Genomic DNA, 23,778 nt, shown 5'->3' with positions numbered 1-23,778 from the left:
AATTCGTGGATTTTTAATAGACCTTTCATTACTAAGATTTTGTTTCTAGAGCTGTTTTATACCAAATTGAGCAGAAGATACAGAGTTCTCATATACTCCCTGCCTCTATTAAGTCCTGAACCAGAGTGGTGTATTTGCATGTGTATGTCCAGTTATTCCAGCACAATTTGTTGAAAAGACTATTTTTTCTCCATCGCATTGCCTTTGTTCTGTGACAAAGACTGGCTGACTATGTTTATGTGGGTTTATTTCCGGACTTTCTTTTCTGTCCCACTAATCTACTTGTCTCTGTATGTTTTTTTGCCAACAACACACTGTCTTGATTATTGTAGTTTTATAAGTCTTGAACTTAGGTCATGGCCTCCAAATTGGTTCTTCACTATTACACCACCTATTCTACTTCTCCATATATGCTTTAGAATCATTGTCAATATTCATAAAATAACCTGTTGGGATTTTAACTGAGATTGCATTGAATCTACAGATCAAGTTAGAAAGAAGTTAACACGCTGGCAATATTGTCTTCCTATCCACAAACATGGAATGTCCTCATCTGTATCAACTCTTCATTGATTTACTGAAGTTCTGTAGTTTTCCTTATATAGATCTTAACAGACACACACTTTGTTAGATTTATACCTATTTCATAGTTTGGGATGCTAATATAAATGTTATTGTGCTTTAAATTTCAAATCCTGAAATGTTTTGCTTGAAGGTGTATAACCTTTGGAAATATCACTGATAAGTAACAAGGCTCAGAAGGCCCACCACATTCCTCTTCCCCTCTTGACACCCTCCTTACCAGTCTCATTTTTTGCTGCTCCTACTCTTGCTAATGTTACACCTGTTATCAGACTTTGGTCTATTCCTGGAAGGTTCTTGAACTGAGATCTTCACATTATAAAGCTTCACATGTGAGCATTTTTAAAAATAACAGCTTTATTGAGATAGAAGTCACATACAATTCAGTCTTTTAAAGCACAGTTCATTTTGTGTGGACGTGTTTTGATTCTTCTGGGTGGGTATCTAGAAGTGGAACTGCTGGGTCATATGGTTAATTCTACGTTTACCATTTTGAGGAACTGTCACAACATAGTCCAAAATAACTACCAGTTTCCACTACTACTAGTAATGTATGAGGTCTCCAATTTCTCCACATCCTTGCCAATACTTGTTATTGTCTTTTTTGTTACAGTTACTGTAATGGGTATAAAGTGCTACCTCATTATGGTTTTGATCAACATTTCCCTAATGACTAATTATGTTAAACATCTTTCATGTTCATTTTAGCCATTTGAGTATCTTCTCCGAAGAAACGTCTAGAGATCCTTCGCCCAATAAAAAAAATTTTGTTAAAAATTGTTGTTGTTATTCCCTGATCTTTAACTGGCTAGCTACACTTTCTCATTCTTTATCTCCTCCTCCTTTTTTATACTCTTAGTACTACATTTCTCCCATTTATATAAACTTATCATAGTTGGAATTCTTTGATTAAAATCTACCTTTCCGTGAGTCTGTTGATTCTAAGAGAACAAAGGTTATACGTCTTATTCACTACTGTTTTGTTCACTGCTGGTCTAATACGTAACACAGTTCGTTTTCCTGGCACACACCAGGCACCCAAACATTTGCTCTACTTTATTTGAAGCACACTGCTTCTCCTGTTGTGTCAGGAGGGTTGCTGTCTCCATCAAAAAGGTTTTAGGGGCCACCTCCTCTCTGAGCATTTGTGCTCCCCTCTTCCATTGGTTGAGGGTTATCCCTCAGGATATGCATTCTTGTGCATATCTGAGTTATGTGCAGAATGGTTGCAACTTCCAAAGTGTGGGAGGAACCCTGCAGTGAAAAACATGGGGACTGCATGCTCGGCACTGGAGACCCAGGGAATTGAATTTTAAAATAAAATAGCATCTGGCGCTCCTATTGCCTGGAACACATTTCACCATTATCCTTCTCTTCAGGTGGCTGGCTGCCTCCTGTGTATCCTTAAAATATTCGGCTCAGACCCGACATTTCCTAGAAACCATCAGGCTGTACTGACCTTCACCCTGCATGCAGTGACTAGCCTGCTCTGGTGCTCACCACACTATTACAACTTGCCTATTAATCTGCTGAATCACCCTAATCGCCACTATAACAAAATACCAAAAACTGGTGGCTTAAACAAACAACATTCATTTCTCACAGTTCTAGATACAGGGAAGTCCAAAACCAAAATGGTAGCAGATTTGCTGTCTGGTGAGAGCTCTCTTCCTGCCTCACATGGCCCAGCAAGACATCTTTCTTGTGTCTCTTCTTATAAAAGTACTAATTCATAAACAGAGTATCACCCTTTACAACTTAATTACCTTTCAAAGGTCCCAGCTCCAAACACCATCACATGGGGCATTAGAACTTCAACATGACTTTTAGGGGGACACATTCAGCCCATGGCAGATGGAAGATAGAAAAATGGATAGGAGATAATAGGAAAAAAAGATGAAAGGCACTAATTCCAAAGAAATATGGTTAGGAAAATAAGTAAAATGTCATTCTGAGTTATAGAATAATGGGCATTTGGGGGGGTGGTGAGCAATGAATTAACAATAAACTAACTTTAAATGCTTATACAAAGACAACAGACCAGAGGAAAGCTGAGAAGCTGGCCCAGCTTGCTGAGATGTTCCTGGAGGGCTGTGGTTGAGGTTAAAATCCAGCTATCGCTTAGGTCACTGATGCTGAAGACATAATTCAATCTGAGTTTTCTGATACACCTGTATCAGCACTGTGCGCTCTGTCCATCACAGGAACTTACAGTCTACTCAGAGGGAGAAACATATATTGACTCCAAAAGGCTGGGTGAAGTAGTGCACCCCAACAAACAGCACTGCAAATCACTATTCCAAGTGCATAAACAGATCTTGCTCAACCTACTGACAAGCTCTGTAAGGACATGTCAACAAGTTGGACATTATGCAATTTTCCATCATTAAACACTAAGTCCTGACATGGACACTCTAGCTTAACTTCTGTGTCCTTGTTTTCTCCCCCACTGCTCACTGACCTGCCTTTCACACTCATCCTTTTGTTCTTTCCGGCAACATAACAGACCAACTCATATGTGCCAAGCACTGTGCAAAGTATTAGCAACAGATATTATCCCAGGGAAGAGCGTGGCCACAGTCTCTGTACCCAGAGACCTAAACATTTGTGAGAACAGGTAATGTGAGGTTATGCGGTTAAAAACAGGGCAATGCGGGGTCTGACCTGAGCAGGCAGTTCCAGGAGCTCTCTCTGAAGACGTGAAGACTCTATAGGCGTTAACAAGGTTAGAGCTATAAGGGAAAAAAAGTAGACCAGGTGGATGGAGTAATACATGCAAAGGGACAGAAGGTACATTCAAGCACCTGGGCTGGAGAGCTCAGTGGGAGCAAATCCCAGAGACCCTTGCATGAAAACATCGCGGACTTAATCCCAAGGCAAGGAGAAGCCACAACATCTCATTCACAAAATTCCTTCCCCACAGAGTAGAAGAAATCACTTATATCTAAATCACTTCATTCTAAGCCTTACCAAAAGCCTACAGGATAATCAGTTTGAATTCAATTTCCCTGGTTTGTAGCCACAGATGTGGGATAGCATGGGGTGGATCCCATAAAGTTATGATGCACAGCTTGTCTTTCCCCACCTCAGGATAATGCCCCTCCCCTCCTTAGCTCTTGGGCCGTCCCTGAGGGGCATGATGCACCATCCTCCCCCTTCCCTTCTCTGCTGCTGGCTACATCCCACAAAGAATCGGAATGTCCCTTGTTAAATTCCATGAGTCAGCAAAGAATGGAAACCCTGCTTTCAAAATTCTTACATGAGGTTTCTGGGAAGAGTGTAAGAAGAGTGTCTACAGTAAGATAAACTAATAAATAAACTGGCCCCTGAGCTGAAACAGGCAGGACAGCTTAAGGAGCAAGATAAGCAACAGAGAAGAATGGAGACACATGGGAGAAACACAAATCACTGATAGTAAAATAATTTTATTTAGTGTCTTTTTTTAAAAAGGTAGCATTTCACATATAAATTTAGACTTCAAGATTACCAAAAGGAACATCCCTGAAGGGGGGACAGACTGAGAGCTCCAGTGAGCACAGGGAAGCACACTCCATGGAGAGTTTAAACAAAAGTCCTTTCTCGAAAACTTCACAGTGCTACTTCCCTGTTCCTCAACTCTGCCACCATGGCTTGTGGCTTGTAAGAAAACCCACATCCACCACTTTGGGGCAACAGCTTTTAGCTCATAGGAATAGGAAACATCTCTAGGAATGAAAGCATGAAGGTCAATGATCCAGACTTCCCACAACAATCATTATTTATATGCAGCAACATATATGACAGTTTATTATATAGTTCCAAAGACCTTTTAAAGAGGGCTAGAGAATGTAAAATTCATTCATAAAGAGAATGTATATAATTAAATGAGCAAAAACAAAAATCCTTTCCATATTACGAATGCCTTTATAGGATAAGGCCTAGGGAAAAGACCCTGAATCTGGGATTCCTTTCCCACATTAAGTGTTTGGCACAACCCACAGGCTGTCATGAGGCTGATAGTTAGCTTAAAGGTTTCTGGAAGTGGTCCCATGAATTTTCTGTCTGGCTTGAATGTAGCATACATAAAAGGTGTCTTAAAACTGAATAAACTCTGGCCTAATTACAGGGCACACTGATTCAGGAAACTTAAGGTAAAAAAGGTCCAGATGAAATAGATCTCCCATAGCCACAGGCTAACTCTTACCAGCTTCCCATGGAAATTTAAATCCACTGGCTGCCCAGGAAGTCACTGGAATAATCCTTATCTCCTAGGTGAGGTAAAAGCTGGGGAACAACTTCGATTTTAGCATCTCTGGGCTAGGAGGGACAGAGACCAAGATGACCAAGGATGCTTTCTAGGTTACTCCTTGTTCCACCCTATGTGGACTCTTAAACAATTTCAGAAGGAGAATCTGTGGGCTAGTAACCATGGCAGCCCCAGGATTTGACCTTTAGGCAGAGGTACTGGGGGAAATGAAAGCACCCCAAATCCAGTTTTAAAAATAAAAACTTCCTGCAGTTATGATACAATACTGTGCAGTGAACAGCTAGGAACTGGATACTGCTCCTATTTCTGGTTAAAGTCTTTGTTCCACTCTTGGTCAGAGCTGAGAGGTGACATATAAGGAGCTGTCTGTGGCTAAAAACCAGGCACCTTGTCACATATGGCCTGAGGCAGTGACACAGACATCCATCACCTAATGGAGGATAATGCATGTCTCCCAGAGCTTTGGTTCAAAGCAAAGGTTTCATCTCACCCCAAACTTCAAACCAAGCTCTATCTCTGAGCTTACTAAAGCAATAAACTAATGATTAGGAATCTCTCTGAAGAATCTCTGATTGGGTGGCAGGGTGCACGTCCCAGCAGGCCACCATCTTGACTACAGGAAATCAAACAGGTGAGAATTTTATCAAGTAAATGGTTGCTCAAGCAGAAGATCATTTCCTGAAGAACTTCTGTGGACTAGATGCTAATCACAGGGATGAATGCCAGGACTGGACCCCAAAGAGAGAGCCTGGGTCCCGAAGCAGTCAGTCTTCATTACACTTACCACATTATGGCCATCTTCTCTCTGGCCTCAATCTCTTGAATGGCTGAACACACATTTCCCCAGGGACCAATGTAAACATTATTCAATAGATTTCAGCTTAGAAAAACACAGCTTATTATATATCTAGTGTTTAACATTCCAGTGCAGGCAGTATCTTAGCATCAGACTTTCTCTCATTCATGAGTACCAGTTTAGAAAGGAACACACTCAGGATAGTTGATAAAACTGCGGCTGAAAAGACCATCTGGGTGCAGACAGCTAGTTCTCTCCTGCAATCAGCTGATAAACCAGGACGACCATAGGAGAGGCAGAACAGACAGCATGGGTTCTCTGTAAATCTGAAGAGTTGTGTAACCACTGTTCCCACTTAACCCCTTGGGCCACATCTTGATACTGGAGAACATTTCCATCTGTTGCATCAACTTGTATTCTCCTTGTTTTGGATGGGGCTCTCTCCAGAGGGTTCAAGAGCCTCCTTAGAGGGCAGAGAACCTTTTCTTCCAGTCCTAACATCTGAATACTTCAAAGCACAGGAGGAGTCCACGAACATGCTAGGGATGCTGTTGCCAAAGTAGATCTTACTGTTAGAAGCAATGGCCTGGTACCTTTTGAGCTCCAGATATTCCGGGGTCAATTTGTGCTGTGAGAGGCAAACAAGAGCACAGGCATCAGGACACTTTGGTGCACTATTCACCTCTCTCTTTCCTAACACAGACTTTCCTGATTGCTCTCCTGAGTACCATTCCTCAGCTCTGAATCATTACCAGCGGCGCTCTCTCATTCTGAAGTGTGGCTGTCACATTCACAGCACTTTTCAAATGACACAAACTGCTGCCACTCTCAGCCTGAGGCGACCTCAACGACAGAGTCTTGATACCTGTGTCTGGCCAGTTCTTCCCGAGACAGATTTGGATCACTGGTCTGGAAACTGAAATTTCTCATCTTGCCTTCATCTTGACCAAATTCTATTCTGTTTCTATAGAGCTGCATCCTCCAATCCAATACATTAAGTTTATTTCTAAATTTATATGGATTTTAAAGTACTAACAACTCTGTTCTGACAACCTATCATATCTTAAAATTTCTTCTGAATAGAGATTATTGTTCCTTTCTAAAGAGAAAAAGTTAAAGCCCTGTCGATACTTTAAATCTTGATTCTAACCCTTCAAACTGCATCATATACTTTAGCAACCTCCTTCTCAACTTTTTCTTTGTTCCACTCTATTGTATAATTAATACTTTCTAAACCTTGGTCATATTCTTTCCTTCTCAGAATACTAGGGGTTCTAGTTGACTTTTAATTAAATAAATCCTACTAACAGGTCTGTACTCTCTAGATCTAAACTCACCCGTCTCTATACAAAAACTGTTAACCCATACATCACCCAACCTCCTTTCTCAAGGTACACGTATGAAATTCCTCGTGACTATAGCATTTTTTAAATCCAACAAACAAGCACTACTCAATTAGGGGTATTTGGAAATGTGTGTGTGTGTGCGTGCTCTGTGTGTGTATTGTTAAAATAATTGGTGAGCAAAACTGATAGCTTAGTAGGAAAATATACCATAATGTGTAAGGTAAGTCTTCAACAATGAAAAAGTATCTCACCCCAAAATGCTAAGAATTTGATGAGAAACACTGCCCTGAACAAGCTCAGCATCTGCCCACCAGGGCTCCCTTATCTGGGAGGCAATTTCAAATGAACTTTACTCCTCTCCCGTCACTCTTGTCATTTCAGGAGAAGACCTTTAACTTTCCTGATTACTGAGCTCTTATGCAGCAGTACAAATGAATGCATTTATAGCACTTAACCTGGGCTTATATATCTGCTTGCCTTTTTCCTAGTTCCTCACTTTTATACGGAACCATACAGAGTTCTCTACTCATAGAATGTGCATTATATGCCTTTGGAAATGAATGGCTGATTCTGTGATAGTAACCATCCTTTCTTGACACTGGATAAAATCACCTCTATCATGTTAGAACTCCTCACAAGGGAAAGGAAATACCCAAACTCTATTACTAGGACAGTGGCACAGAGAGCCAGTCACCTTGTTTGAGGTGGCATATTTGTGTGCGGCATAATACTCAGCATCTGCTTTCGCCTTCTCTCGGGCCAGGAATGCGGCATCTAGTAAGCAAAACAGTCAGGGTGTTTAAAACAGAGCAAAGGTGCAACCCATTTCCTCAGCTCTGGGCAAGAGTTCAGACTCTACCTGAAGCAGAAGCCCATTTATCCACTGCCTGATATTACAATCATTTACTTTACTTCTAAGGCATATAACAGTGTCAACAGTTTTCAAATCCCAGTCTCCAGACAGCTTGTTCTCAAAGGGAGAATACTCTTGACAATGTCAAGTTAAATAACTCAGTTCATCTGAACCCACTTCATTTTCAACCTGAAGCTGTTCCTTCTTTCCACCACCCCTCATCACTCAAAGCCTCATACCCCACCCAGGCTCTAGGCGTTAACTAAGTAAGTTCAGACATGAGCGCCTGGCTCTATTTATTGCACTGTCTCCATCCCCTTCAAACCGGATCCACAATCAGTTAATGCAGAATGATAGGAAGCAGCATCATGTAAGCAAAAGAGGCTGAATATTTCATCTTTAAGACTGTGAACTAAGAGCATCGACTTCTCACTATGTGTAATCAAGAGTTTGGAAGATAAAAACTGGGGCTTGTTTTTTCCCCAACTAATCGTCTGGTTATTTTTTTGGTTGACAAGCAGAAAAGAAACTGGTGGTATATTCTTTAAAACGGATTACTTTGCCTGAGAACAAGTCCGTCCTAATTTAAGGATGGAAAATAAAAGGTTAACGTTTACCATAGTTACAAACCAAAGAACTAAATATGCAATGGCAATTTAAAAAATGTTTGTCTAGAATATCAACTAGCTACTTCCTCCAGACCAGATTATCCTCTCTATGGCCCACCCACCATAACCCAGACCCAGTCCCTGAGACAGCGAAGCAGTTCAGGATGGTCAGAGTTTCTTTTCTCCCTGTGGTACCTTCAATTTCAGAAATGCGCTTTTCAGTTTCTTTCTCCATCACCTTCTGCTGAAACCGAATTTTTGCCACTTGTGCAATCTTCTCTGCTTCTATAATTATATACAAAACAAGATACCTTCAAAAACATTTCTCTAGTTCTGGAGCTACTTAGAAAACAGCAGCACATAGCTTACATTTAATCATATAACACTTTACAGCCTAATTGTTTCACTGTTTTATCTACCCAAACTATAAACAACTCATCAGAAAAAAGGAAGTTTATTTCCTACTTCACTTTTATTTGGACAGTGTTTGTTTTGTGGGAAGGAGGAATACAAAACGTAACAGTTTCAGTCCTTCATGGGATTAAATGGCAGTGATTCACAAGTTAATGGGGAAAACAAGAGACTTCCTGAAAGCACTCAAAACAAAAACAGCGCAACACAAGTGTATAGCAACATAGGACATTTATATATTGTGGCAGGAGAAAGAAAGGATGTGGAAGATAAGCCAAGGAAGGTCATCTAGAAGAAATCTTAAAAGAAAATTATACACAGAACTTAAGAGGACCTGGCAGAAAGTATAAATGAAAACAAGAAGAAACGAATTAGCAAGTCACAGTGAAGAGGTGATAAGAGAGCCAGTTGACAAGAGAAGATAACAAAAACACTACGGACAGGGCTAAAAGACCCCTGTTTTGAGTGAAAGGCTAAGGAATTTAGCTTTAATATATACTCCAGATCAATTGTTAAGTAACTATCAGGGAAATGATGTGATGAAGAGTTACCAGAGGAGTATTCTGACTGCTATAGACATAAAGAGAAAAAGCAGGGTAATTCATCTGAGCATGTGAAAATGTGCTGGGAGTGAACAAGGTAGCCGCAGCAGGCAAATACGGGCAGGGAAAACAAAACATCCTTAGGAACTCTCTGGTCTAACTAAAGGATCCAGAACCAGGGAAGAAAGACTCTAATTTTACACTTTCAATATAACCACTACAATTCTTGAAGAACATTCTCAATTCTCCTTTTCAGTCAAAGAAGTTGAGTATTTTAACATATCTTCTCTTTGGCCTCTGGAGGAAGCCCATAATGGAAAGAACACTTCCAAGTGGTTTCTTCTTTCCAAAAGGCAGGATCCTTTACGAACTACTCCAGGGCATACTTCCCTATATCCCCAACAGCATAAAATCAATCTATCATCATACCATCCTAAAAACAGACTACTATGTTCAGCTGGGCTAAAAACTTAGCATTAAACAGAAACTCAGTAAAATTCAAATAAAAGGTGAGGAATCTAGAGCCTGCAGCTAGAACCCAGAGAATGGTGTCTTAACATTGGGAAATGATGCAGTAATCCCATTTCACACTGTTCTCTGACACGTGGGCATGAACCAACAAACAGCATGACCAGAGCTCTAGTTAAGAAAACTGGTGGAGCAGGCTAATGAGAAACCCTTCAGCTATCAACATCTTAAAATGCTAGATAAAACAGAACAAAATTGTTTCCTAATGTGTAACTGAGATCTTCAAGAGACACAAGTAAAGGGAGAGCTGACAGCCTGAATGACAGCAGCCCTGGGAGTGGATATTAGACAAGTAAAAGAAATGGCCTTGGGTTACTGCCCATGCAGGGCTGGGAGATGACGTCTTGAGATGGCATAACTGAAACCCCCATATAAAACCCAAGACCTTCTAAAGGGCTCCAACTCCAGTGAAACTAAAATGCTCTACCTTCCGTCCCAGTGACATATCATAGTGAAATTAGAGACAACCCCAAGATAGAAAATTCTTAAAAGTAAAGCAAGGAGAAGAGGCCAGACAAAACCAAAATATTACTGCCAAAGTTACACAGAAAAGGAAGCTGAGCTGGGCTTAGAACTATAGGTTAAATTACCATTCAAGAATGAAGTAAAACTATTTCAGACCAAGGAAGATTGAGTAAGTTTTCCATTTCTCAGCCTTCACTGAAAAAAGCTAGCAGAAAAAAAGAAATGAATTGCCAGAAGCAATGGAGAGAAAAAAATTACACAATACATTTAAATAAAAATAAAATATTTTACTGTAAGAATCGATGATAATAATTAATGGGGGAATGAAAACAACATAAAGTAAAATATCAGGCAACAACAATATGTAAAACTGGAGGACAGTGATAGAGCTAAAGCATCCTAAGGTATTATTCAAGAAGAGTATGAAAAGAATGATTAAATCTAGAGTCTCTCAAGTCAGGTATGCTTGTAGCATTTTACAGGCAATGCCTAGTTATACATTCAAGAAATAGAACATAAAACTTCCAATCAAGTCAAAGGAGGAAAAGAATAAAGAAAAGATAATCAATTCAATATCAGTCAAAAAAGGGGGGAAAAGAAGCATGGTAAATGGCACAAAATTAAATGATAAAACAAGTCCAAATATAGCAGTAACCACAATAAATATAAAAAGACTAAACTCACCAGTTAAAAGACAGATTCTCACATTGGATAAGATAACAAAATCCAGCTATATGCTGTTTACAAGAGACACACCTAAAACATAATGACATAGAAAAGTTGAAAGTAAAAGGATGTGAAAATATACATCAAGAAAATAACTAACCAAGAAAAATCTGTCATAGCTATATTATCATCAGACAAAATAGACCTTAAGCCAACAAGCATGTCTGGCTATAAAAGAGGGTTATTACATAACGCGCCAATTCTCCAGAGATGTAATAATGCAATTCTGGAACTGAACACTTTTAAAGATATAGTCCTAGATTACATAAAGAGAAAGTTACAAGTCAACAAATTCATGGTCATAGTGGGAGATTTTAACACACCATCTCAGTAACTGATAGCTCAAGAAGACAAAAACTAGAAGAGCACACAAGATGTGAACAATACAATTCATAATCCTGACATAATGAATATAAAGAGAAACCTGAATCCAACAAATAGCGAACAGACATTCAATCTCTTCGAGCACACACAGAACATTTACCAAAAAAGGGCCATGTACTTGATAGTCCACAAAACAAACTTCAACAAATACTTAAGAATCCATATAACAGGTCATATTTTCTGATTACAATGCAGAAATCAACAATAAAAAAGTAGCTCCCTGAGAATCCACTCAATTAGAAATGGAAAATATACTATTAATAATTCATGAATCAAAGCAGAAATAATGGAAATTAAAAACAAAACAAAAAACAAACACAAATAAATTAAATTACATTCAAAACTGGTGAGATGCACCTAAAAGCAGAACTTGGAAGAAAATGTCTCATTTTACACTTTTCCATTAGAAAAGATTAAAAACTAAAGAATTAAGTCACTCAAGAAATTCGAAAAGAACCAATAAGTAAATTCTAGGTAGAAAATTAAAAAAAATAAGTGTAAAATAATAATTTAAAAGAAAGTAACAAAAGAATCAACCAAATTAACATCTAGTTCTAGGAAAAGATGAAAAAAACCAATCTGATTCAGCAAAACAGAAGGCACAAATAAACAATATCAGGAATGACAAGGGGCACACAGATTTAGTAGAGGGTTTATTTTTAAAAAATCATTGAGAACTTTACAAACAAATTTATGCCCTCAAATTTGAAACAGCAGATAAAAACATAACTACCAAAACTGACTTAAAAAAGAAACAAACACCTTACACAATACAGAAATTAAATCTGTAGATTAAATGTTGCCATAAAAATCAAATGAGCATACAAAAAAGCACAAACTCCACTTTACCACGATGGTTTTTATAACTGAGTTCCAGCAAATCTACAAAGAGGAGATAATATATATTTTATACAAGATGCTCACAACATGGAAAAAAGAAATGCCCTCTAACTCATTTTGAGGCTAGTGTAGCCAGGATACAACAAACAAACAAAAACAAACAACAGTCCCCAAAAACCTAAGAGTAAGAAAATAAGAAAAAAAAAAAGCAGCTGACCATTTATGAAAATAAAAGTAAAAAAATAAAATTAAAGCAAGTCATATAAAACGTATTAGGGTAAATTAACCACCTACTTTATGAGCAAATGAATTTATCCCATGAAGACAAAATAACTTTTAAGAGAAAATCTATTAATATAATCATCATATTAACTGCTTTAAAAAGAAAAACCATATGGTCATCTTAACAGATTTAGAAAAAAATTGTAAAAGTTTTAGCAGTCATTCATGATAAAAACCCTGGGCAAGCAAGAAACAGAAGGAAACTTCATCAACCCGATAAAAGTTTAGTATAGCAAACATCACTGGGACTGTGTTTTTAAAGTTAGAACAAGACAAGAATGCCTGTTTACCATCTTTCTTTTCAGCACTGTACTGGAAGTCATAGCCTAAAGCAGTTAAGAGAAGAACTAAAAACTGTAGAGTACAGTGAAAAACCAGAACTGTCCTGATCTTGAAGACAATATGATTTACTTGAGAAATCCAAGAGAATATTATAAACAACAGCATTTTCAGGAAGACTGATAAATGAAAAAATCAACAGCATACCTACAAAAGTAAAAAGCAGTTCAAAAATGTGTCCTGAAAAAAGAGCCTATCTGTACTAGCAAAATATTTGAGGAATATATAGAAATAAGTCTCTAACAAAGAGTGTGTAGGAACTATGAGAAGAAGATTATGATACCTTTTTTTGAAAGGTCATTCTTTCATTTTTCATTCTCATAAATGGAGAAATGCAATAGATTTATAAAATTCAATATTATAAATATAATTCTCTTCAAACTGATATACCATATACAAGTAATGTGATTACAATAAAAACTCAACAGTAGTTTATAGAACTTGAGCTGGTTCTAAAATTTATATGGAGGAATTAGGGCTTAGAATAGTCCAACACAATTTTAGAAACAGGAACAGTTAAGAGGAATAGTGAAGAAGAAACAAACTTGCTCTACCAGATAGCAAGACTTAAAATAAAAGCTATAGTAATTAAAGCAAGGTATTACTGGAAAACGAAAGACAAAGAAATGGAAAGAAAACAGAAACCCAAGCAACAAAACAAATTATATATAGGATCTTATTATATGACAGATGTGGCATTATAAATAAATAAAGGGAATAAGGAACTACTCAATAGTCTAAGATAGTTTGCCATTTGGAAAAAGTTAAACGGATTAGATTTGATAGTGCCTGAAGAACAACGGACAGAGGTTTGTGACATTGTACAGGAGGCAGTGATCAAGACCATCCCCAAGAAAAAGAAATGCAAAAAGGACAAATGGTTGTCTGAGGAGGCCTTACAAATAGCTGAGAAAAGAACAGAAGTTAAAGGCAAAGGAGAAAATGAAAGATATACCCGTTTGAATGCAGAGTTCCAAAGAATAGCAGAGAGAGATAAGAAAGCCTTCCTCAGTGATCAATGCAAAGAAATAGAGGAAAACAATAGGATGGGAAAGACTAAAGATCTCTTCAAGAAAACTAGAGATACCAAGGGAACACATCATGTAAAGATGGGCACAATAAAGGACAGAAATGGTATGGACCTAACAGAAGCAGAAGATATTAAGAAAAGACTATACAAAAGATATACAGAAGAACTACACAAAAAAGATCTTCATGACCCAGATAATCACAATGGTGTGATCACTCACCTAGGGCCACACGTCCTAGAGTCCGAAGTCAAGTGGGCCTTGGGGAAGCATCACTACAAACAAAGCTAGTGGGGGTGATGGAATTTCAGTTGAACTATTTCAAATCCTAAAAGATGATGCTGTTAAAGTGCCACACTCAATATGCCAACAAATTTGGAAAACTCAGCAGTGGCCACAGGACTGGAAAAGGTCAGTTTTCAATCCAATCCCAAAGAAAGGCAATGGCCAAAGAATGCTCAAACTACTGAGTAATTGCATTCATCTCATATGCTAGTAAAGTAATGCTCAAAATTCTCCAAGTGAGGCTCCAACAGTACATGAACCGAGAACTTTCAGATGTTCAAGCTAGATTTAGAAAAGGCAGAGGAACCAGAGATCATTTTGCCAACATCCACTGGATCATCAAAAAAGCAAAAGAGTTCCAGAGAAACATCTACTTCTGCTTTATTGACTACGTTAGAGCCTTTGACTATGTGGATCACAACAAACTGTGGAAAAAAAGAGACAGAACTACCAGAACACCTGACCTGCTTTCTGAGAAATCTGTATGCAGGTCAAGAAGCAACAGTTAGAACCTGACATGGAACAAAGGACTGGTTCCAAATTGGGAAAGGAGTACATCAAGGCTGTATACTGTCACCCTGCTTATCTAACTTACATGCAGAGTACATCATGCGAAATGCTGGGCTTGGATGAAGCACAAGCTGGAATCAATAATGCCAGGAGAAATATCAATAACCTCAGATATGCAGATGACACCACCCTTATGGCAGAAAGCGAAGAGGAACTGAAGAGCCTCTTGATGAAAGTGATAAAGAGGAGAGTGAAAAAGTTGGCTTAAAACTCAACATTCAAAAAACGAAGATCATGGCACCCGGTTCCATCTCTTCATGACAAATAGATGGGGAAACAATGGAAACACTGACAGACTTTATTTTCTTGGACTCCAAAATCACTGGAGATGACGACTGCAGCCATGAAATCAAAAGACGCTTGCTCCTTGGAAGAAAAGTTATTACCTAGACAGCATATTAAAAAGCAGAGACATTACTTTGCCAACAAAGGTCTGTCTAATCAAAGCTATGGTTTTTCCAGTAGTTGTGTATGGATGTGAGAGTTGGACCATAAAGAAAGCTGAGTGGTGTAGAATTGACGCTTTTGAACTGTGGTGTTGGAGAAGACACTTGACAGTTCCTTGGACTTCAAGGAGATCAAACCAGTCAATTCTAAAGGAAATCAGTCCTGAATATTTATTGGAAGGACTGATGCTGAAGCTCCAATACTTCGGCCACCTGATGCTTAGAACTGACTCCTGAAAAAAGACCCTGATGCTGGGAAAGAGTGAAGGCAGGAGGAGAAGGGGACAACAGAGGATAAGATGGTTGGACAGCATCACTGACTCGATGGACATGAGTTTGACCAATCGCTGGGAGCTGGTGATGGACAGGGAAGCCTCTCTTGCTGCAGTTCATTGGGTTGCAAAGGGGCAGACTCACTGAGCGACTGAACTGAACTAAAACTGAATCTATATATCACACTAAACATTAAAATAAATTGCAGATGAGCTCAAGATCTATATATGAGAAGAAAAACGTTATAACTTTTAGAATAAAATTATTATTTTGGGGTTGGGAAAGAATTCTTAAACAAGATAGGAAAACCACAAACTGGAAAGGAAAAGATCGATGAATCTGATTACATGAAAATGAAATACATACGTATGTCAAAGACATCATAAAGTTCAAAGACATGCCATAAATTGAGAGAAGATATCTGCAATGAATAAACCTGGGAAGGGATTAGTATCTAGAAGATATAAAGAATTTTTACAAATCAGTTTTAAAAAGTAATCAAATAACAGCCAAAGACTTTAACAGGCAATTACACATCAAAAAAAGGGAAACTTGAATGTTCCATAAACAATACTCAACTTCACCAGTAACTGGGGAAACTCATCAAAACTGTGTGGTTTCATGTCCATCACCAAAATGGCATAAATTTTTAAAAATCTGGTAACTCTATGGGTAGAGGAGGATGTGTAGAAATTACAACTGAATAAGGCAGCAAAGAAATGGAAACTCAAACACTGCTGAAGAAAGGGTAAAACGGAGGAGTCACTTTGAAGGGCAACTTGGCAGTGTTTTTGTAACTTCAAGATGTGTGTTCCCTATGACTCAGCAACTCTACTTTGAGATACGTATTCTAGAGCAGTGCTTCTCAAACCAGCTGTGGGAAAGAATTTTTTTGTATTTTAATATTTAATAAAATATAATAGGGCACTGACCCACACCACATGTTAAGTAGCACTTCTCTAGAAAAACTCTTGCATGTGAGCACAGAGAGATATGGATAAGGGTTGTTGGGGGCCAGCGTGAGGCACTCCGCCCGTGGCAAAGGTCATGAGGAAGGAGGCTCAACATACGCAAAGGCGGGATCGAGCCTCAGGAGTCCCCCTGGAAATCCTCGAGCATCTACCCCCATAACCAGAGCCTGCCTACTTTACTACTTTGTGCTCTCACCTACACCTCTGACTTTATGGGGGGCTGTCCCCCACCACCTCTTTCAGAGAAGGAGTTAACTTAGAGCTCCAGTTAATAAAAACTCCTGGGCGTGACAAGAGTGTTCTAATCTACAAACTCCTCTGAAGGTTCTCTAGCCTGCCTGACAGGCTTGTCCGGTCACATGTGATTGCTCACAGCCTCCCAACCGTGAGAGGCATGAGATGCTTTAAACCTTCTAAAACAGGTTCCTTAGAAAAGTTAGAAAACCATTAGTATAAGTATAGTGGGCTGATTAGAAATTGTACTGGTGAAGGGTTTTTCATTTGTTCAGCCAATGTTTGTTGCTAAGTCTCCCCATCCCCTGCCCTTACACACATTAATGAATATATAGAAGAAATAAGTATTAACCTTTGATATTAATCACGTTAGACCTTAGGCTAAGTAAATTCTTTCCTTAATTAAAACCCACTACACCTTCACCCTATAGGAATGTAACTTTATCTGGTACCTTCAGAAGGTGGAGTCTTTTTTAAGAATAATCACCCCTGGAGAAATAAGTGTCCTGGTTGACTGACCGCTGTCACAAGGAGAGGGTCATAAATTGTCAGCAGGCCCCCTGGCCAGAAGATGATGTAACACCCCTAAGACCTCTGTATACATTTGTATGAAGCACCTGACTTTGATAAAAGTCAGGACTGCTGACCCCACGTGACTTTTGCATAACATCTCAGTGTATAAAAGTAGACCATGGAAAATAAAGAATTGGGATCAGTTTCTCGAAATACTGGTCTCCCCATGTCGCTCGCTCTCTCAAACTCTGGCTGAGTCTCCATCTGGAACGCGGAACCCACCAAGCTTACTAATTTTGCCTGGGCTTCTAAGATCCGACTGGGGAGGCCTCAGTGTCTCTCCTTCGGGAGAACGGAAGGATGCCTGCGGCCTTCGTAAGTGGTGCAAACTTCTTGTCTTGAAGTTTTACTGGTCTCCCACGTAAACCAAGCTACTCAGCCTCTTTTCTCCACTGAATTTTCCTACTGAGCTATCCTCATTCTACTACTCTTTACATCTCTAATTAATATCTAATTGAAGCTATTGTATCCTGATCCTCGCCGACGCCGTCCCCACTTTGAACTCCCTGGATTAGCTGTGGCTGGGCCTCGGCAAGGGTATTACTGCAGAACAGTCTGTAATAAAGAAAAACCAGAAACTAGCTCTTCATTAGTAATCCATCAAATGAGGATCACTCACAGAATGAAATGTATACACAGCAGTTAAAAAAGAAACTAGATCTATATGTATCAATATGAATAAATCTCAGTGTTAGTTAAAAAAAAAAAAAGGAAGTTGTAAATAAAAGGTGGAGTTTGATACCACTTCTGTAGTCAAACAATTCTGTGAATTGTTACATACTTAAAGTAATATGGACAGAAAAGATTTATGTCAACTTCAGAACAGAAGCTACTCTGAGAAGACAGGTCAAGAAGTAAGACCAGGGAGGGGTACAAAAGGAGGCTTCATATAACATTTTCCTAAAAGAAAATGCAATCTGAAAGAAATATGGCAAAATGTTAAGCCTTCATTATATTGTTCTCTGTATGTTCCTATATGTTTGAACTATTTTAATATAAAATAAACTTTCAGCAAACCAAGGAACAAACAAGTGAGAACCTAAGGCAGCAGGTGACTAACAGCCTGCTGGGGTTTTAGGGAAGCCCCTGTGACTTAAAATTAGCTATAAGCAACCCTGCTGTACTTCCAGAGATGGCAATATTTATCCATGCAGATAAAACTAGGTTGCATGTCAACAGTAAGGATGCATACTATAATCCTGAGCTTTGGCAAAAAACCCTCCCTTATTCTGAATCTGTGTACACAAAACCCCTATTCCACCAGAGACTAGAACTATTCCCAAACCCTATCCACTGTCCCTGTCCTCGAAAGACAACAGAGGGGGTCAACAACACAGTGGAGAGCCAAAGCACTTCATCAAGTACTGGCCTCATCTATGTTTAAAGGCTTTAGGACATCTGAACATACAAAGGAATTTCCAGGATTCTCCACCATGTATGATGCAATCTTATCTGAGTCCCATCAATATCCAACATGAGGCTGACAAAGAACAGGACAAACTCACAGCACATGTACTTAGAGACTTCCATTTCAGAAAGAAATCCAAGTACCTATAACAGCCTTTTTCCTCTCTGTCTCAGCTTCTTTCTCCACAACCTTTTGTTTCTGTGCAGCTATAAGAAGTTTTGTCTTCTCAGCCTCCCTGTGGGAAAAAAAATTACAAAAAATTAGAAATGATCTATAGTCATAGAAAGTCTCTTGATGAAAGTGAAAGTGGAGAATGAAAAAGTTGGCTTAAAGCTCAACATTCAGAAAACGAAGATCAAGGCATCCGGTCCTATCACTTCATGGGAAATAGATGGGGAAGCAGTGGAAACAGTGTCAGACTTTATTTTTCTGGGCTCCAAAATCACTACAGATGGTGACTGCAGCCATGAAATTAAAAGACACTTACTCCTTAGAAGGAAAGTTATGTCCAACCTAGACAGCATACTGAAAAGCAGAGACATTACTTTGCCAACAAAGGTCCATCTAGTCAAGGCTATGGTTTTTCCTGTGGTCATGTATGGATGTGAGAGATGGACTGTGAAGAAGGCTGAGTGCGGAAGAATTGATGCTTTTGAACTGTGGTGTTGGAGAAGACTCTTGAGAGTCCCTTGGACTGCAATGAGATCCAACCAGTCCATTCTAAAGGAGATCAACCCTGGGTGTTCATTGGAAGGACTGATGCTAAAGCTGAAACTCCAGTACTTTGGCCACCTCATGCGAAGAGGTGACTCATTGGAAAAGACTCTGATGCTGGAAGGGATTGGGGGCAGGAGGAAAAGGGGACGACAGAGGATGAGATGGCTGGATGGCATCACCAACTCAATGGATGTGAGTCTGAGTGAACTCCGGGAGTTGGTGATGGACAGGGAGGCCTGGTGTGCTGTGATTCACGGGGTCGCAAAGAACTGGACATGACTGAGCGACTGAACTGAACTGAATAGTCATAGATAGTAATTCTGACACTACAGTGGTTCAGAGCATCATTTTCAATAACAATTTTCTGACTCACTAAGGTAGGCAAGAGAGGTGTTATCCTATTTTACTGATAATAAACCTGAGGTTGAAAGGTTAAATGATTTGTCCAAAGTCACCCAGAAACAGGAATCAAATTTAATATATTTCAGTCTGACATATTCAGTTGCTCAGTCATGTCAAACTCTTTCTGACCTCATGGACTGTAGCCTGCCAGACTCCTCTGTCCATGAAATCATCCTGGCAAGATTACTAGAGTGGGTTGCCATTTCCTACTCCAGGGGATCTTCCCAACTCAGGGATTGAATCCATGCTTCCTGCGTCTCCTGCAATGGCAGGCAGACTCTCTACCACTGAACCACCTGGGAAGCCCGTAGGCTGACCTTTTCTACTAACTGTATCAAGAAAAGGCCTGTGATCTGGAAGTGTCTGGAGTATATAAATGCTTCCTTTGCTATTAGGCCTCCAGCTAAACTGGACCAACTAGCAAAAGGCACTAACCTCTGGGAAGATGCAGCCCCTCAGGTGCATGGTTTGGCAAGCAGAAGGGGGCTGGATTTCAGGCCCTCTTCCAGCAGACACTCTCATGTAGTGGCCTTATTTGTTGTACAGAAGATAGAACTAGATGGCAGTTCTTTATTAGGTGGTGAACTGGGGCTCAATGTACGAAAGAACATTCTAAGAATTTGAGCTTCCTAATAATGGAAATAGGTGGTCTGTCACTAAGCATGGACAAATGGCTACTAGGGGACCACATGGAAGGAAGGGTATTAAAGAAAAGATACCTATTAGGTGGGAGGTTAGACTGCATTATTCCAAGGTAGCCTTTAATTGTGGAATTCCAACAGTCTTTAAACTTAGGAAAGATCCAGAATCCAGGCACTCCAATAGTTTCCCCAAACATCACCCTCGCCAACCTCTCTCCTTTCCTCGCGTTAACACTCATAAAAGATATAAAATAACATTCTGGATACTATGAGTTATTTGAGGGCAGAGAACACATAGTATTCATCTTTGCATTTCCAGAAGTTATTATATTTAAAGTCTAAGACATCCTGAGCCTTCAAGAAATTTTTTCTTCTATAAATGGATCAGACCTATGATCTACTCAGTCTAGCACTCTGTGCTTTATTTAAAAGAGTTCTTTTTCTACAGTAAAAAAGGGGAAACAAAATTATGCATAATAGAAGGTATAGACTTGGGAACAATACGGACTCAGAAGTATATCACTCTATAAAATATTATTATTACTTTTTGGATGCCCCGTATTTATACATCTTTTGTATTCTTGACTTTTGCAAAATTCGTTTTCTAGCATTTCATATTTTGTCTCTTAACCTATCTTCCAAGTTTCCTAAAGACTTAAAAAGTCAGACAGACAGAATAATACTACTTTAGTTTCCTAAAGACTCCAGTTTCTTCTTTTCAGTACCTGTCATGATACCCATTGTGAGAATCTGGCTTTCTGGGCTGTGGACGTAAGCCCTTACACGGTTATATATACTTGGGAAATCCAGATTCCGAAGGCTGACTTTTCTGTATCAAGGACTGTCTCTCTCGGAAGTATCTGATTTTACTAGTTAAACATCCTGTACACCACCCCACACTTGACTGCACACACACAAAAACATTTTGACTACAATAGGTAGTCCTTTAAATGGAATCTTCTAAAGCACTCAGAAACTAATTTCATGTCAAGCAAGTAATTTCTTCATTCCCAGTCAGCCCTGGACACATAAAAGAAAAGACTACCAGGAGTCAAGGCAGGCAAAGCTTCCCTAAAGGCAAATTATAAAGATCAGATCTAATTTTAGATACACAATCACATACAATGGAAAAGCAAACTTGATACCAATGTATTTATTCTTACCATTTATAACACAGTAACAAAATATAGGCACTCTCTTCAACCTTAACAGCTAGGACTCTTTCTCTCCTCTATTAATATTTAATTCAAGGCATTATTCACATCCAAATTATAGCTCCTTAGGCTTCCAACAACAGTTCTACAGCAAACTGCATCTTTAGCCACTGAAGCTGCTCCTGAAATGTCCATATGTAAAGAGAAAACTAATAAGAGTCTAGTGGGAATTAAGACACCAGAATAGATAGTATTATTAGAATTAAAGTACAGAAGATAGACATATACCCCTCCCCAGTGTAACTATCTCAAACATAATTTTTTCCTCTAGACTGGCAAGATAAATATGTAGACAAGCCAAAATAAAAATATTGAGATCCCATGCACATTACTCACATTAACTCAAAATTTCTTCTTATGGCTTCTGGGATTTTGGGTTTTGTAACACGCACAGCCTAAAAAATAAAAGTGAAAAAGCCAAAGTATATTTGAAAAATAAATATTTAAATCTGTACAAAAGAGTGCCTCAAATGAAACTAATATTAAATAGCTATGACATAGCTGCCTAAAAACACATGTAGGGATCCAGTAGAAAATCTATTTCTCCTGTCACCACACCAAAGTCAAAGATAAGCTGCTTGTTTCCTTAAAAAAATGCTTGGCTAATGGATTTCGACCTGCCTCTTGAGAAACCTATATGCAGGTCAGGAAGCAACAAACTGGACATGGAACAACAGACTGGGTCCAAATAGGAAAAGGAGTACGTCAAGGCTGTATATTGTCATCCTGCTTATTTAACTTATATGCAGAGTACATCATGAGAAACGCTGGGCTGGAAGAAGCACAAGCTGGAATCAAGATTGCCGGAAGAAGTATCAATAACCTGAGATATGCAGATAATACCACCCTTATGGCAGAAAGTGAAGAGGAACTAAAAACCTCCTGATGAAAGTGAAAGAGGAGAGTGAAAAAGTTGGCTTAAAGCTCAACATTCAGAAAACTAAGATCATGGCATCTGGTCCCATCACTTCATAGGAAACAGATGGGGAAATAGTGGAAACAGTGTCAGACTTTATTTTTTTGGGCTCCAAGATCACTGTAGATGGTGATTGCAGCCATGAAATTAAAAGACGCTTACTCCTTGGAAGGAAAGTTATGACCAACCTAGACAGCATATTCAAAAGCAGAGATATTACTTTGCCAACAAAGGTCCGTCTAGTCAAGGCTATGGTTTTTCCAGTGGTCACGTATGGATGTGAGAGTTGGACTGTGAAGAAAGCTGAGTGCCAAAGAATTGATGCTTTTGAACTGTGGTGTTGGAGAAGACTCTTGAGAGTCCCTTGAACTGCAAGAAGATCCAACCAGTCCATTTTAAAGGTGATCAGTCCTGGGTGTTCTTTGGAAGGAATGATGCTCAGGCTGAAACTCCAGTACTTTGGCCACCTCATGCGAAGAGTTGACTCACTGGAAAAGACTCTGATGCTGGGAGGGATGGGGGCAGGAGAAGAAGGGGACAACAGAGGATGAGATGGCTGCATGCCATCACCGACTTGATGGACGTGGGTTTGAGTGAACTCCGGGAGTTGGTGATGGACAGGGAGGCCTGGCGTGCTGCGATTCATGGGGTCACAAAGAGTCGGACACCACTGAGCGACTGAACTGAATGGATTCCCTCTATCTATTGAGGAAATAAATTTTCAGGGAAAAGAGTCTTCCTTAAAAGACCTTTCACAAAGCTCTTAAATGGAATACTTTTGTTTCCTTTCAAACCTGAAAGTCAAATAAACAGAAGAAAGGCAAAATTTCAAGATTTAAATTGTAAAGTAGGAAATAGTCAAAAACAAAAACAAACCCTGGTGGGTATATGCAACTTAATATAGTGGACGATAAATGAATTTATCACTTCCTAAACCTGAAATCACTCAGTACTGATTACAAATAAATAGCCCAACACTGAGGAAAAACAAACACCAATTAGCAGGTTACATTCTTTGTCCATAGAATCTTGCTTAGGACAAAATCTGCGTGCCTCTGCAAACACTGTTTACTACACAGCTTCCCTAATCATAGTGTACCTTGGCATAATGATCTATGAAACAGGATAGTTTTGGGGTGCAAAAGCCAGGTA

At 39.2% G+C, this 23,778-nt stretch overlaps 1 protein-coding gene across 2 annotated transcripts in view; it reads right to left on the bottom strand.

The window, feature by feature from the left end:
• Positions 1–3,987: 3,987 nt before the first annotated feature.
• ERLIN1 (ER lipid raft associated 1) overlaps positions 3,988–23,778 on the bottom strand; it is a 41,801-nt gene continuing 22,010 nt past the window's right edge. The window contains exons 8-12 of one of the 2 annotated variants that reach the window (XM_027528428.1): positions 22,047–22,105; positions 18,880–18,971; positions 8,627–8,716; positions 7,665–7,744; positions 3,988–6,252 (exon numbers count right to left, since the gene is read on the bottom strand). In XM_027528428.1, coding sequence (XP_027384229.1) covers positions 6,031–6,252; positions 7,665–7,744; positions 8,627–8,716; positions 18,880–18,971; positions 22,047–22,105 — 543 coding nt within the window. In that variant the 3' untranslated portion in view covers positions 3,988–6,030. The remainder of the gene's footprint in view (positions 6,253–7,664; positions 7,745–8,626; positions 8,717–18,879; positions 18,972–22,046; positions 22,106–23,778) is intronic. The other variant, XM_027528429.1, reaches the window with a different exon arrangement.

This window comes from Bos indicus x Bos taurus, chromosome 26 (genome assembly GCF_003369695.1).
Source record: "Bos indicus x Bos taurus breed Angus x Brahman F1 hybrid chromosome 26, Bos_hybrid_MaternalHap_v2.0, whole genome shotgun sequence".
Taxonomy (NCBI): domain Eukaryota; kingdom Metazoa; phylum Chordata; class Mammalia; order Artiodactyla; family Bovidae; genus Bos; species Bos indicus x Bos taurus.
The sequence above is the reverse complement of the archived record's forward strand: the minus strand, read 5'-3'. Positions and strand labels throughout refer to the sequence as shown.